The sequence below is a fragment of the Trichomycterus rosablanca genome, chromosome 1 (genome assembly GCF_030014385.1).
Source record: "Trichomycterus rosablanca isolate fTriRos1 chromosome 1, fTriRos1.hap1, whole genome shotgun sequence".
In the NCBI taxonomy this organism is placed as follows: Eukaryota; Metazoa; Chordata; class Actinopteri; order Siluriformes; family Trichomycteridae; genus Trichomycterus; species Trichomycterus rosablanca.
This window is the reverse complement of record NC_085988.1, coordinates 24,326,442-24,343,032: the sequence shown is the minus strand read 5'-3', so window position 1 is coordinate 24,343,032 and position 16,591 is coordinate 24,326,442. Positions and strand designations below refer to the sequence as shown.

The 16,591-nt window shown below is 35.6% G+C and overlaps 3 protein-coding genes across 3 annotated transcripts in view; all 3 read right to left on the bottom strand.

Moving 5' to 3' along the window:
- LOC134315288 (protocadherin gamma-C3-like) overlaps positions 1–6,452 on the bottom strand; it is a 33,730-nt gene extending 27,278 nt beyond the window's left edge. Inside the window, exon 1 of the mRNA XM_062996410.1 lies at positions 4,095–6,452. Coding sequence (XP_062852480.1) covers positions 4,095–6,452 — 2,358 coding nt within the window. The remainder of the gene's footprint in view (positions 1–4,094) is intronic.
- A 2,741-nt stretch (positions 6,453–9,193) lies between these two features.
- LOC134315217 (protocadherin alpha-8-like) lies at positions 9,194–11,663 on the bottom strand. Its single transcript, XM_062996306.1, has 2 exons — positions 9,306–11,663; positions 9,194–9,202 (listed from the first exon to the last, which is right to left on the bottom strand). Exons 1-2 carry the CDS (start codon positions 11,661–11,663, stop codon positions 9,194–9,196), a joined length of 2,367 nt encoding a protein of 788 aa, XP_062852376.1.
- Positions 11,664–11,881: 218 nt separating this feature from the next.
- LOC134315140 (protocadherin gamma-C3-like) lies at positions 11,882–16,270 on the bottom strand. The gene is made up of 2 exons (XM_062996181.1): positions 13,913–16,270; positions 11,882–11,932 (listed from the first exon to the last, which is right to left on the bottom strand). The coding sequence occupies exons 1-2, from the start codon at positions 16,268–16,270 to the stop codon at positions 11,882–11,884; spliced, it is 2,409 nt and encodes an 802-aa protein (XP_062852251.1).
- Between the last annotated feature and the right edge of the window lie 321 nt (positions 16,271–16,591).

Sequence of the window (16,591 nt, the reverse complement as noted above, 5' to 3'; positions counted from 1 at the left end):
AAGGACTATGGGTAAGAAACGTTAGTTTAGATTATACTGACACCATGTGATGCCACAGTTCATTGCAGGAAATTGTGACCTATTGACAATTTATAGTAAAACGTGGTTAATTTTGAAAGCAATACCATATAAACTACCGCATCGAATATTACTGATAAAATGCGTAGAACAACCTTTTCTATTATTATATTCAGCAAGTCTTTCTTTTTAAACAAAAGTTACAAAGCATAGATCAACGCAGCTTCTTTGTTACTGTAAAAACCCCAAAGGAGTAACAAAGCTTTTTTGTATTTTTCCAAACAAGTGTTGGTTATTTAGTATTTAATTACCTGTTAATTAAACCTTGTGTGAAGGACCCTTGATGTAATATCAGTTCACCTTACGTTAATGGTAAAACTGGTTAGTTTATGGCGGCAGAACAGAGGCTGAACTGCAGCCATAGACCAAAAAAAGGAAGTTTATATATGCCTTAAAGCGTTTGTGTTTATATTCTTCTTCAGTAAAGTTTGGAGAAATGTGTTGTTAGCGCAAACGCTAAAGCTATAATTTCTCCACGTACAGTTAATGTAATGTAGAAGTGTAAAGTTTTATCTGTTTGTAAAAGTAAGTAAAGATTTATTCAATGTTAGTTTCTGGTCTGCTGTACATGCTCATATGGATTGTAATAGCAAAATGTCGTGACAGTTGTTTGCATGTTCTATCTATTTCTGCTTTTATATAGTGGTTCTTTTTGTATCATTGCTCAAATGGTTCAATGTTAGCAGTAAATATATTATAGACCAGCAGTCAAGTCTCCAGCTATCATTTGAAGAGGGATGCTACACATATCTTTATATTATTTACACTATAATAATAACAACGTATGCATTAATTTAAACTATAATTAAGCATACAACATAAGACTACAACTAAGCAACTGCTTACCACTCCATAACTGCTTTGTCTGTGATCTGGTACCACTAAAGTATTTCAGTTACTGCCTTGAACGAGCACAGAGTGTATAGTCATGCTGGGTCTAACTAGCATGTAGTTTTTATGACCAGATATGTGATGAATGCTGGGACACAGTGCACCATCATAAACTGTATTTTACTTTGAGGAATAATCTGTGGATTTTCAGCCCTGTATTGTAAGCAACAAGATTAAGCTTGTAACAAAAAAGGACCAGAAATTACCTAGAGTAAATATCAAATTTAATGTACACAACTCCACAGCTCTGACAATAACAGATTCTAGTACTTAAATAAAGACATGACAAAGAGCAACTGAGCTTTGCCAAATTTTACACAGAGAAACCAAACTAGAGCTTTTCGGCAGTGCATATCAGTGTTATCATTACACACAATGAAATGAAGCCTACAAAGAAAAGCGTTTAATACTTAGAGTAAACATGGTGGAGGATCCCCAATGTTGTGGGGCTTATTTGCTGCCTCTCGGACTAGAACCCTTAAACATGTTAAATGAACAATGAAATTAAAGGATTACCAGATAATCCATTTATTTCTGAATATAGCACCTCCAAAGACTTTAGGTCTATTCACCCTTAATAGTGCACAAATATATAATGAATTTTGTGCTTGAATGGCAAAGCTAAAGATTAGTTACTAAGTGCTTGTATTTTTTCAATCTCTTGGATGGCATTGTATTGAAGAGTGGTGTGCTTCAACAATAAATATTACCTCAAAGTTAGAAGGAATAGGTATTTTTATGATCAGTAATCATTTATAAGATTAAATAGTTATTAAGTAGTCCTCTATGATCAGTAATTATTCAATAGTTGCAAAAGACATAAAAACCGAGTAGTTTTAAAGTAATATGTTGGACTTGACTATTGATTAGTTGATATTAAACTATTTAAATATAGTTATATGTTTAGGTTTTGTGTTAACAAAAAAAAGGAAATAACCATGTATTGTTGTTTATTTAATAGACCATTTATTTGTTTTACTTAATTCCTGTATAGTTAACTATTAATTATGGAGCATTATTGTAAAGTGTTATTATCGACTCCAAATAACTGAAACGGTTCATGTAACCATGAATGCAAGCTCGGAGTGGCTAATCGGGAGATTCGGGAGGATTCCCGATGGGCCGGTTCATGTCAGTCTCGAATTTGGGCCGGTTGGATGGAAAAAATAATTTTGACATTTATCTGTTACTTATCTAATCTTCTTCTTACATTCATTCATTCATCTGACAGCGCAGCCCCTACCTACATCGCAGTAGATCAGATGGGTTCTACCATCTGAGGGAATCCCCCCCTCCCAAATGTTTCAGTTGGTTTGGCCCACGAGTCGTCTTTTCTTGAGCGCCGGTAAAAGTAAACTTACAACAGAATAGCGCAAACCAACAGTCAGTGGTGATTTTCGCAAATCATCAGTCGGTGGTTTTTTTAGAACCCAATACACAGCATTAATCACAAATATCCAGTTTCAAGCTGAAAATAATAAACATAATTTGAAGTGTAATATATTAAATAGCCTAACTCATTAATGGAATGTTTTTGTTCCGACGCTGCTGTACTGATGATCCATGACTACTGAAGGGACAGGTAGTCTAACAGAGTTATTTAAACTAAGATAGTTATTTGTAATGTAAAATATAACGTAGAGAATATACATTATATATGTAAAATTGTTTAGACATTCAGAAAGATGTCAGCACGATAGCCTAATTTATTTTAACAAATGGAGACAAATAGCCTAAATCACTATCAATTTTACACCATCAAAATATAGGCTAAATTGTTTAAAAAAAAAAAAAACTTCAAGCATGTTATGTTATTCAGCAAAATAGGCTAAGCCTTAATGAAATGTTTTTTTTTTTAGCCTTAGAGCAGCAGATAAGCCATGTCTCATGTCTATAGACAATCACACCGTTATTAATAAAGTTGCAGAAACCAGTGCACTGTTTAGGAGGCTTTTGATGCTGTAGGTAGCCTACTAAATATGCGTGTAGTGAAGCTACTTAAGAGTTTAGTGTAAACCTAACAATAGAGCACCTCTCTGTGGGGAAGACAAATGCAATTTTAATTTCAAATTATTTTTATTTCAATTTATTGCTCCTGTACAAATGTAAATACGTTTTCATTTTTATAACATTTTTTACCTTTTAAATCTTTATCTGATTTAAATTAAACATGTTTAAGTCAAGTGTTTTCTGTTAACTTACCAACATATACCTGAACTTATACCCAGTAAAAAGGCATTGTAAGAGCTAGCTGCTGTTTTATTTGTTCAAATTCCTCCTCCATGGAAAAAGTGGGCCGGGTTTGGGAATGAAACTCCCGGGCTGAAAAAGGGTCTCACTCCGGCCCTGCATGAATGTACTTTTTTTTTAAAATTATTATTAGAATAGAATTATTAGAATAGCAGTACTAAAACTGTCTTCCTTAGAGTGCTTTGGATGTAGCTTTTTAAAATTCATATAAAATCCACTGGCACACAAAAATTTCAATACATCCTATAATTTACATTACCTTAAAACTCGCCACCAATCTTAATAAATCGACTACGTAGCAACCAAACATTTTTGCATCTTGCAATAAGTCTTTAAATGGCATGCTTTATCCAGAAGTGATTCAATGAGTTTGCTACATAATACAATGATATTGGGGAACAAAATCATTTACATTTCTTAATTAACTTTAATGCACAAACGGGTTAAAAGAACAAGCTACCATCACTGAAAAGATGATCTTTTTTAAAAGAAATGCCCAGACCTCTCCACTTTTAAACTTACAAATTTTTCCACTAGCCAAAAGCACTTCACATAACCCTACTACTGCATTTCTTATGAGCCTCAGAAAAAGGCAAGCACAATGACTCCTGATCTGATTATTAAGAAATCTGACCAATTAACACCAATCTGTAATTGTATTACATATTGTCAAATGCAGGAAATGTTCAGACAATCTGATCATATGATATATGACATAAGAAGACTTTGATTATGAGCCATATGAACATAAGCATAAAATTGTAAAACAAGGACGGCATCTTATTTATTTGAAATTTTGACTGCTCTAAAACTTTCATATGATTTAAGCTAGAGTACAGTGATTCACTTAAAACCTTAACGAAGCAAAAGCTTACCTCTCCAGAAGCTCGCCGTCTGTGATCTTGTACCACTAGTGTATTTCCATTACTGCCTGAAACTACTGTAGAACCAATACTCATTCTGGGACCAACTAACATATACTGTTTATCTCCGGATCTGTACTGGATGCTGTGGCACAATGTCCCATCATAGGCTGTATCCTCTACATACTTGGATGAATAGTCTGTGGATTTTGAGCACTGCATTACTATCAACACGATTATACTTATGAGAAAAAGCACACAAACAAAACCCAAAGTAATTATTAAATAAAATGTAACGTTGTTTTCCTCCTCATCTTTTGTTGTACTTCTGACATTTAATGGCCAGTTAAGGGCCTCTTTGGGCTCCAACACTTTTACACTCACAGTTGCTGTTGCAGAAAGTGAAACGTTGCCATTGTCTTTGACCAGTATAACCAGTTTAAATTCAGCATGGTCTGTTTCTGTAAATGATCGAAGGGTCCTTATTTTTCCAGTATATCGATCCAATCCAAAAAGACTGTGGTCACTCACTTCCTGCATTGAAAATAATAACCAGCCGTTGTATCCTATATCTGCGTCATATGCTCTTATTTTAGTCACCAAATGCCCTGCCTTCACATCACGGGGAATCTCCACCACACCTTCAGCAGAGCCGTTAGGACTGACTGGATATAAGATCACTGGAGCATTGTCGTTCTTATCCAGGATGAACACTTTAATTGTGACGTTGCTGCTTAATGGTGAAGTTCCAGAATCTGTAGCAACAACATGGAACTGAAATTTTTTCAGTGTCTCAAAGTCAAAGCTTGTCAGTGCAAATATGTCTCCACTTTCAGAGTTTATGTTTAGTAATGATGAATATTTGTTTACCTCGCCAGAGTCTCTCAAAAGTTGGTAGGTTATCATTGCATTTTCGCCCAAATCATGATCACAAGCAGATACAGAAAACACAGGCATACCTGGAACGTTATTTTCAGTAACATAAAAGCTGTACGGGCTGAGGGAAAATTCTGGGCTATTATCATTGACATCAGATACTAAGACAGTTATTGTTTTCAGTGATGACAATGACGGGTTTCCTGCGTCTTTGGCAAGTATTGTAATATCATATTGTGATATTTTCTCTCTATCAAGTAATGCGGCAGTTGTTAAAGAATAAATATTGTCCTGCGAAGACTGCATTAATCTAAATGCTGAATCTTCGGGTAACACACAGGACACTTTTCCATTGAGGCCTGAGTCTAAATCACTTACACTAACCAGTGCTATTGTAGTTCCCAACTTGGAATCCTCTGGTACTGTGCTGGTAAATGACGTGACTTTAATTTCTGGCGCATTATCGTTTAAGTCAATAATTTGTATTAAAATGCTCTTATCTGCTATAAGAGGTACAGCTGCTTTATCCGATGCCTGAATATCAATCTCATATTGGTCCTTTTGCTCAAAATCTATTTTTCCTTTAACAATTAACTCTCCCGTTATATGATCTAGATAAAAAAGCTCACGCATTTCGTCGTCCACACCTTGAGCAAAACTGTAAAACACTTCACCATTTAAACCATCGTCTAAGTCAGTTGCGTTCACCTGTATTATCGTTGTATCTATCGGCGCATTCTCATTTATCTTTGCCGAATAGGAGTCTTTTGTAAAGACTGGACTGTTGTCGTTTATATCAAGAACATCTACAAATATTTCCATAGTCCCGGTTTTTGGTGGTTTTCCACCGTCTAGTGCTGTGAGAATAAGCTTATGAAAAGAACTCATTTCCCTGTCTAATGATTTCTGTAAAATTAAGAATGGCATCTTACGATCCGATCCTCTGTCTTTAACCTCGATTTGAAAATGTTCATTATGACTGAGTTTATATGTTTGCACTGAATTTGTACCACTGTCTGGATCGCGTGCAGCTTGTAACTGAATGCGTATACCAGGTACTGCGCTTTCCCCTATTTCCAGACGCTTTTCTTTCTCGTTGAATACTGGCGCATGATCGTTTATGTCCACTACTTCAATCGCAACGTAATGAATTTCCAGAGGATTGTCAAGAGCAATTTGTAAATTAATTAAGCAGGAGATTACCTTTTCACATACCTCCTCCCGGTCTATTTTATCGTTGGTATATAAGACACCATCATTCTGATTTAGCTTAAACGGAGATTTTCCCGTTGTTGATACGACACGAAATCCTCTTTCTTTTAACACTTTGTGATCAAAACTCAAATCCTTTGCTATATTTCCAACAACAGTGCCATCTTTCTGCTCTTCAAGAACGGAATATCTCATCTGTGCCTTGTTCTGTTTCCAAAATAGTACAGACAAAGCCACAATTGCAAGATTCAGTCGCCATGATGCATGTATCCTTTGTCCCATTTTGAGAGAAAATAGTCCACGTTAACAGATGCAATCCAACAAGTGCGTTTCCATATTACTGTTTGTCAAGTTATTATGGCTGAACTCATAAGAAATCCAATCCGTATAGAAATATCGGTCATAAGGTACAATATGGAGTGTTTAACCAATCTTTGAGGCTGTTCCAACAGTCAACGAGCAATGAGCATGCGTAAGAAACGTTAGTTTAGATTATACTGACATCGTGTGATCCCTCAGTTTACAGCAGACAAAAACGTAACCTATTAGAAATTTACAGTAAAATGTGGTTAATTTTTAAAAGTTATACATTATAAAGTACTGCATGGCAGGGAAAACTGCCAAGAAGAACCTTCTCTCATATTATTTTGAGCATGTTTTCCTTTTTTAACACAAGTTAAATGCCAAGATGAATGCAGAAAATAATTGTTAAATCACAGTTAGCAATTAAATACAGTACATAGTCGAGCATATACGAAGCTGTGTGGTTTGATAAAGTTAAAGAAGTAAAACCCGAGCACATAGAAGTGATCTGCTCAGGCTATTTAAACACTATTTGCTTAAAGTATGTGGACACGTCCCTAATTACGGAGTTCGGGTGATTCGGACACAGTTTGCTAACGGGTGTATAAAATCAATTTGTATTTCCGTTTGTAGCATGCATGTTTTTAACACCACTGCTCTTAAGACAAAGCATGTTATTTGCATGTTATCCAAATCTTTTGAAATATGTCACGAGTTCAATAATGCCTGGTGAATATTAATGTGGAAGTCTTTATTTTGTGGCGTAAGTGAGCAACAGATAACATTTCGTCATTTCACGTACATAAGCACCTACTTAACAAACTTTGTCACAGTCTTCCAGAGATGATCAACGGTACATACCAGACATTACTTAACCAGCCAGACACCTTTCCCTACTATTCAATAGTAGGAAACAGCCACACACTACCCAACATGAAACACTTCACAAAAACGGTAACTTATACATTTAACGAGAAAATAACCACAAAAATGCGCAATGCGCTTCCACATTTGAAATATAAATATTTTCAAATCACTTTTTAATCACAAAACAACTATTTTTTATCACCTAAAAATACTTCAGCCTTGGCCGCACATCATCATGGGATCTGTTTCGCCACAATATTGTTTACACTATAATATAAATTATGTGAATGATTTAAAACCATAATTAAGCGTAAAGCATAAGACTTTTGCTAGGTAACCGCTTACGACCCCAGAAATGCTTTATCTGATATCTGGTACCACTAGAGTATTTCAGGTACTGTCTGGAACGACCACAGAGCTAATACTCATGCTCGATTTATCTAGCTTTTATGTCCAGATGTGTGATGGATGCCGAGACACAGTGTTCTGTCAGGAACTGTATTTTACTTTAAGGAATAATCTTTGGATTTTGAGCCCTGCATTATAAGCAACAGCATTAAGCTTGTGCCAAAAAGGACCAAAAAGAACCTTGAGTAATTATCCAATTTATTTTACACAACTCCACAGCTCTGACAATTATAGATCCTACGGCTTAAAGAAAGACCAAAAAAAAAAAAAAAGAAACTAAGCTTTGCCAAAATTTACATAGATCAACCACTGGGAAAATAAGTTATTATCGAAAGGGCAAGGCTAAAGATCAATTACTGAATGCTTGTGATTTTTTTCAATCTCTTGGGTGGCATTAAATCAAAGACTGGCATGCATCTACAGTAAAAATTAACACAAAGTTATAATATATAAGATTTTTTCCCCATGATCAGTAATTATTATAAAGAAACTACAGTTATCAAGAAATCCTACATGATCAGTGATCATTCAATAGTTGCAAAAGGAGCCATAGACATAGACAACATTTTTACAGTGATATGTTTGACTTAACTACTGATTAGTTAATATTAAATGGTTTAAAATGGTTTTATTTTGTCTATACCAAGTACATAACCATTGCTAATAATTTAATAGTAGTGACAGTTGTTAAAATATGATTATTTATTTGATTTTACTTATCTTTTATAGTTAACTATAAACTATGGATAATTATTGTAAATTGTTATAACACTGCAAATAACTGAAACGTTATTAAAAGAATGAATGTACTTAAAAAATGGGCTAACCCTGTTATAGGGATTATGAGACAGGCTGTACAAAGTGTTTTACTTGGTGATTTGGGCATAGTTTTTTTAAAAGTAAATTAACATAAAATCCAGTGGCACGCAAAAATTAAAACACATTCTATAATTACCTTAAAACCTGCCAACAGTCTTCATACATCTTTCATGTATCAAGAAAAACATTTTGTCATATTGCGATGACTCCTTAAATAGAAAGCTTTATCGAGAAGTGATTCAGTGGGTTTGCTAAATATAACAAAAACATTAAAATAAACAAAAAGGTAATTTTCTAATTGCTCTCAAGCACAAACATGTAAAAAAAGGTCAAGCTACCATCACCGAAAAGATGAATTTATTTAAAATAAATACCCAGACCTTTTGCTGTCAAATATGCAAATTCTCCACGTCCAACCAAAAGCACGTCACATTACCATACAACTGCATTTATAGGAACCTTGAGCTAAATAAAATAGGCAGGCATAATGACTCTGGATTTGATGGTTTAAGTATGTGACCAATTAACAACAATCTGTATCCGTGTTACATAACTATATTTTAAATGTTGACACAATCTGATCATTTGAGAACAAACTTTTATTAAGAGCTACATGAGCATAATTTCTAAAACTTCTGAGTAAAACAAGGACAGAGTCTTATCTGAAATTATGATCGCTATAATACTTAGACCACAGTATAATAATTCATGTTGGACCTCCATGAAGCAACAGCTTACCTCTTCAGAAGCTCGCCTTCTGTGATCTTGGACCACTAGTGTATTTCCATTACTGCCTGAAATGACTGTAGATCCAATACTCATTCTGGGTCCAACTAACATATACTGTTTATCTCCGGATCTGTACTGGATGCTGTGGCACAATGTCCCATCAAAGGCTGTATCCTCAACATACTTGGATGTATAGTCTGTGGATTTTGAGCATTGCATTACTATCAACACAATAATACTTATGAGAAAAAGCACAGAAACAAAACCCAAGGTAATGGTCAAATAGAACGTAATGTTGTTTTCCTCCTCGTCTTTTGTTGTACTTCTGACATTTGTAGGCCAAGTAAGGGCCTCTTTGGGCTCCACAACTTTCACAATCACAGTTGCTGTTGCAGAAAGTGAAACGTTGCCATTGTCTTTGACCAGTATAACCAGTTTATATTCAGCATGGTCTGTTTCTGTAAATGAACGAAGACTCCTAATTTGTCCAGTATATCGGTCCAAACCAAAAAGACTGTGGTCACTCACTTCCTGCATTGAAAATAATAACCAGCCATTGTATCCTATATCTGCATCAAATGCTCTTATTTTAGTCACCAAATGCCCTGAGTTCACATCACGGGGAATCTCCTCCACACCTTCGGCAGAGCCGTTAGCACTGACTGGATATAAGATCACTGGAGCATTGTCGTTCTGATCCAGAATAAAGACGTTTACTGTGACGTTGCTGCTCAATGATGGAGTTCCAAAATCGGTAGCAACAACATGGAACTGAAATGTTTTCACTGTCTCAAAGTCAAAGCTTGTCAGTGCGAATATGTCTCCGCTTTCAGAGTTTATGTTTAGTAATGATGAATACTTGTTTACCTCGCCAGAGTCTCTCAAAAGTTGATAGGTGATCATAGCATTTTCTCTCAAATCATGGTCACAGGCAGATACAGAAAACATAGACATGCCTGGAACGAAATTTTCAGTAATATAAAAGCTGTATGAGCTAAGAGAAAATTCTGGGCTATTATCATTTACATCAGATACCAAAACAGTAATTATCTTTAAAGAGGACAATGACGGGTTTCCTGCGTCTTTGGCAACTAATGTAATATCATATTGTGATATTTTCTCTCTATCAAGTAATGCGGCAGTTATTAATGAATACATATTTTCCTGTGATGACTGAATTAATCTAAAAGCTGAATCTTTAGGTAACACACAGGACACTTTTCCATTAAGACCGGAGTCTAAATCACGTACACTAACCAGTGCTATTGTACTTCCCAACTTGGAATCCTCTGGTACTGTGCTGGTAAATGACGTGACTTTAATCTCTGGCGCATTATCGTTTAGGTCAATAATTTGAATTGAAATGCTTTTATCCGCTAGTATGGGTACAGCTGCTTTATCCGATGCCTGAATATCAATTTCATATCGGTCCTTTTGCTCAAAATCTATTTTTCCTTTTACAACTAATTCCCCCGTTACAGGATCCAGATAAAAAAGCTCACGCACTTCATCGTCCACACCATGAGCAAAACTGTAAAACACTTCACCATTTAAACCATCGTCTGAGTCAGTTGCGTTCACCTGTATTATAGTTGTATTTATCGGCGCATTCTCATTTATCTTTGCCGAATAAGAGTCTTTTGTAAAGACTGGACTGTTGTCGTTTATATCAATGACATCTACAAATATTTCAATAGTACCGGTTTTTGGTGGTTTTCCACCATCCAGTGCTGTGAGAATAAGTTTATGAACAGAAATTGTTTCCCTGTCTAATGATTTCTGTAAAATTAAGAATGGCATCTTACGATCCGATCCTCTGTCTTTAACCTCGATTTGAAAATGCTCATCATGACTGAGTTTATATGTTTGCACTGAATTTGTACCACTGTCTGGATCACGTGCAGCTTGTAGCTGAATGCGTAGACCAGGTACTGCGCTTTCCCCTATTTCCAGACGCTTTTCTTTCTCATGGAATACTGGCGAATGATCGTTTATGTCCACTATTTCAATCGCAACGTAATGAATTTCTAAAGGATTGTCAAGAGCGATCTGTAGATTAATTAGACACAAGATGACTTTTTCACATACCTCCTCCCGGTCTATTTTTTCATTAATATATAAGACACCATCATTCTGATTTAGCTTAAACGGAGATTTTCCCGTTGTTGATACGACACGAAATCCTCTTTCCTTTAACACTTTGTGATCAAAACCCAAATCCTTTGCTATATTTCCAACAACAGTGCCATCTTTCCGCTCCTCAAGAACGGAATATCTCATCTGTGCCTGGTTTTGTTTCCAAAATAGTAGAGACAAAGCCACAATTGCAAGATTCAGTCGCCATGATGCGTGTCTCCTTTGTCCCATTTTGGGAGAAAATAGTCCAGCTGTCGTTCACGTTAACAGATGCAATCCAACATGTGCGTTTCTATATTACTGTTTGTTATTATGTCTAAACTAATGTAAGAAATCCAATACGTACAGAAATATCGGTCCTAAGGTACAAGGTGGAGTGTTTAACCAATCTTTGAGGCTGTTCCAACAGTCAACGAGAAATGAGCATGCGTAAGAAACGTTAGTTTAGATTATACTGACACCGTGTGAGCTCTCAGTTTACTGCAGACAAAAAACGTGACCTATTAGAAATTCACAGTAAAATGTGGTTAATTTTTAATGTTATACATTTTAAACTACTGCATGGAGTATTAAGGGTAAACTGCCTAGAAGAACCTTTTCTCTTATTATTTTGAGCATGTTTTCCTTTTTTAACACGAGTTAAAAGCTATGATGAATGCAGAAAATAACTCTTAATTCACAATTATCAATTACGTTATAATAACGTAAACCCCGAGCACAGAGAAGTGATCTACTCAGGCTATTTAAACACTATTTGGCGTAATGTATACTTTACTCATATATGTGGACATGCCTCTAATTGCAAAGTCAGGTGATCCAGCCACAGGTTTCTTACGGTGTATTGAATCGGTCACATAAAATAATTCATATGTTTTCAAGTTTGTGGCAAGAGATTGACAACTGACGTATACAGACTCCTTCCACTACTACTAAACATGTATGTTAGAACACACACACTACCCAACATATTTTTTTCATATTTAACATGAAAATAATCACAAAATGCGCAATGCGCTTCGGCATTTGGAATATAAATATGTACAAACCACTTTTTAATTAAAAAACACACTTTCTATCCTTTAAAAATGCTTCGGCCGAGGCCGCACAACATCATGGGATCTGTTCCAGCCTGTCGCCACAATATTGTGTACACTATAATATAATCTATGTGAATGATTTAAAACCATAACCAAGCATAAAAGCTTTTGCTAAGCAATCGCTTACCACCCCAGAAATGCTTTGTCTGTTATCTGGTACCACTACGACCATAGAGCCGATACTCATGCTGGGTTTGTCAAACATGTAGCTTTTTTATTTAGATCTTTGATGGATGCTGGGACACAGTGTTCTGTCAGGAACTGTATTTTACTTTGAAGAATAATCCTTTGCATTTTTAGCCCTACATTATAAGCAACAGGATTAAGCCTGTGACAAAAAACGACCAAAAATAACCTTGAGTAATTATCCAATGTAATGTCCAAAACTCCGCAGCTCTGACATTACAGATCCTACTGCTTAAAAAAAGACCAAAAAAGAGCAACTAAGCTTTGACAAAATTTACCTCAATTAACAACTGGGAAAATTAGATGAGGACAAAATAAAGGGAAAGGCTAAAGATCAATTACTGAATGTTTGTGATTTTTTCAATCCCTTGGATGGCATTGAATCAAAGACTGTCATGCATTGACAGTAAAAATTACCACAAAGATATAAGATTTTTTCCCCACAATCAGCAATTAATATAAAGAAAATACAGTTATCAAGAAATCCTACATGATGAGTAATCATTTAAAAAGAGCCATATAAATTTGTTTTACAGTGATATGTTTAACTTAATTATTGATTATATTAAACTGTTTAAAAATAGATTTATGTTATCTACATAAAGTAAATAACTATATGTTGCTGTAAATTAATAAAAGTGACTTAGTTGTTAAAATATGATTATTTATTTGTTTTATTGTAAAATGTTAATATAGACTGCAAATAACTGAAAGGGAACATGTAATCATAAATGTACTTTTTTATATAATTGTGGTAACCCTGTTATGAGGATTATGAGAAAAGCAGTAAATTTTTTTACTCAGTGATTTGGGCATAGCTTTGTAAAACTCAGTTAATATAAAATCCAGTGGCACGCCAAAATGTGAAAACATTCTATAATTTACATCACCTTAAAACCTGCCAACAGTTTTCATCCAAAACATTTTCTGATCTTAATAACTCTTTAAATAGAAAGCTTTATCCAGAAGAGACTCAGTGGCTTTGCTTAATATAACAAAAGCATTCAAATAAATAAAGTACATTGTCTAATTGCTCTCAAGCACAAACAGGTAAAAAGAACAAGCTACCGTCAATGAAAAGAGAAAAATATTTAAAAGAAATTCACCCTGACAATCTGCTTTGAGACAATCTAAAACTTTATGATTTAGGCTAGAGTACAATGATTCACTTAAAACCTTAACGAAGCAACAGCTTACCTCTCCAGAAGCTCGCCGTCTGTGATCTTGTACAACTAGTGTATTTCCATTACTGCCTGAAACTACTGTAGACCCAATACTCATTCTGGGTCCAACTAACATATAGCGTTTATCTCCGGATCTGTACTGGATGCTGTGGCACAATGTCCCATCATAGGCTGTATCCTCTACATACTTGGACGTATAGTCTGTGGTTTTTGAGCACTGGATTACTATCAATACGATTATACTTAAGAGAAAAAGCACAGAAACAAAACCCAAGGTAACGGTCAAATAGAACGTAATGTTGTTTTCCTCCTCGTCTTTTGTTGTACTTCTTACATTTGTAGGCCAATTAAGGGCCTCTTTGGGCTCCACAGCTTTTACAGTCACAGTTGCTGTTGCAGAAAGTGAGACGTTGCCATTGTCTTTAACAAATATAACCAGTTTAAATTCAGCATGGTCTGTTTCTGTGAATAAACGAAGGGTCCTTATTTGTCCTGTATATCGGTCCAAACCAAAAAGACTGTGGTCACTTACTTCCTGCATTGAAAATAATAACCAGCCGTTGTATCCTATATCTGCGTCATATGCTCTTATTTTAGTCACCAAATGCCCTGAGTTTGCATCGCGAGGAATCTCCTCCACACTTTCAGCAGAGCCGTTAGCACTGACTGGATATAAGATCACTGGAGCATTGTCGTTCTGATCCAGAATGAACACTTTTACTGTGACATTGCTGCTCAACGATGGAGTTCCAGAATCGGTAGCAACAACATGGAACTGAAATGTTTTCACGGTCTCAAAGTCAAAGCTTGTCAGTGCAAATATGTCTCCGCTTTCAGAGTTTATGTTTAGTAATGATGAATACTTGTTTACCTCGCCAGAGTCTCTCAAAATTTGATAAGTGATCATGGCATTTTCACCCAAATCATGATCACAAGCAGATACAGAAAACATAGGCATGCCTGGAACGTTATTTTCAGTAACATAAAAGCTGTATGAGCTAAGAGAAAATTCTGGGCTATTATCATTGACATCAGATACTAAGACAGTGATTGTTTTCAGTGATGACAGTGACGGTTTTCCGGCGTCTTTAGCAACTAATGTAATATCATATTGTGATATTTTCTCTCTATCAAGTAACGCGGCAGTTGTTAAAGAATAAATATTGTCCTGCGATGACTGTATTAATCTAAAAGACGGGTCTTCGGGTAACACGCAGGACACTTTCCCATTGAGGCCTGAGTCTAAATCACTTACACTAACCAGTGCTATTGTAGTTCCCAACTTGGAATCCTCTGGTACTGTGCTGGTAAATGACGTGACTTTAATTTCTGGCGCATTATCGTTTAAGTCGATAATTTGTATTAAAATGCTCTTATCTGCTATAAGAGGTACAGCTGTTTTATCCGATGCCTGAATATCAATCTCATATTGGTCCTTTTGCTCAAAATCTATTTTTCCTTTAACAATTAACTCTCCTGTTATGGGATCCAGATAAAAAAGCTCTCGCATTTCGTCGTCCACACCATGAGCAAAACTGTAAAACACTTCACCGTTTAAACCATTGTCTGAGTCAGTTGCGTTCACCTGTATTATTGTTGTATCTATCTGCGCATTCTCATTTATCTTTGCCGAATAAGAGTCTTTTGTAAAGACAGGACTGTTGTCGTTTATATCAAGAACATCTACATTTATTTCCATAGTCCCGGTTTTTGGTGGTTTTCCACCATCCAGTGCTGTGAGAATAAGTTTATGAACAGAACTTCTTTCCCTGTCTAATGATTTCTGTAAAATTAAGAATGGCATCTTACGATCCGATCCTCTGTCTTTAACCTCAATTCGAAAATGTTCATTATGACTAAGTTTATATGTTTGTACTGAATTCGTACCACTGTCTGGATCGCGTGCAGCTTGTAGCTGAAACCGTGTACCAGATACGGCAGTTTCTGATATTTCCAGACGCTTTTCTTTTTCGTGGAATACAGGCGCATGATCGTTTATGTCCACTATTTCAATCGCAACGTAATGAATTTCCAGAGGATTGTCAAGAGCGATCTGTAGATTAATTAAGCACGAGATGACTTTTTCACATACCTCCTCCCGGTCTATTTTTTCATTAATATATAAGACACCATCATTCTGATTTAGCTTAAACGGAGATTTTCCCGTTGTTGATACGACACGAAATCCTCTCTCCTTTAACACTCTGTGATCAAAACCCAAATCCTTTGCTATATTCCCAACAAGAGTACCATCTTTCTGCTCCTCAGGAACGGAATATTTCATCTGTGCCTGGTTCTGTTTCCAACATAGTAGAGACAAAGCCACAATTGCAAGATTCAGTCGCCATGATGCGTGTATCCTTTGTCCCATTTTGAGAGAAAATAGTCCAGATTTCGTTCACGTTAAAAGAAGTAATCCAATAAGTGCGTTTCCATATCACTGTTTGTTATTATGTCTAAACTAATAAGAAATCCAATCCGTGTAGAAATATCTCTCCTAAGGTACAATGTGGAGTGTATACCAATCGTTGAGGCTGTTCCAACAGTCAACGAGAAATGATCATAGTTTAGATTATACTGACACCATGTGATCTCTCAGTTAACTGCAGACATTTGTGACCTATTAACAATTTACACTAAAATGTGGTTGTTTTTTATAAGTAACGCAAAAACAATCTTGCATGAAATATTA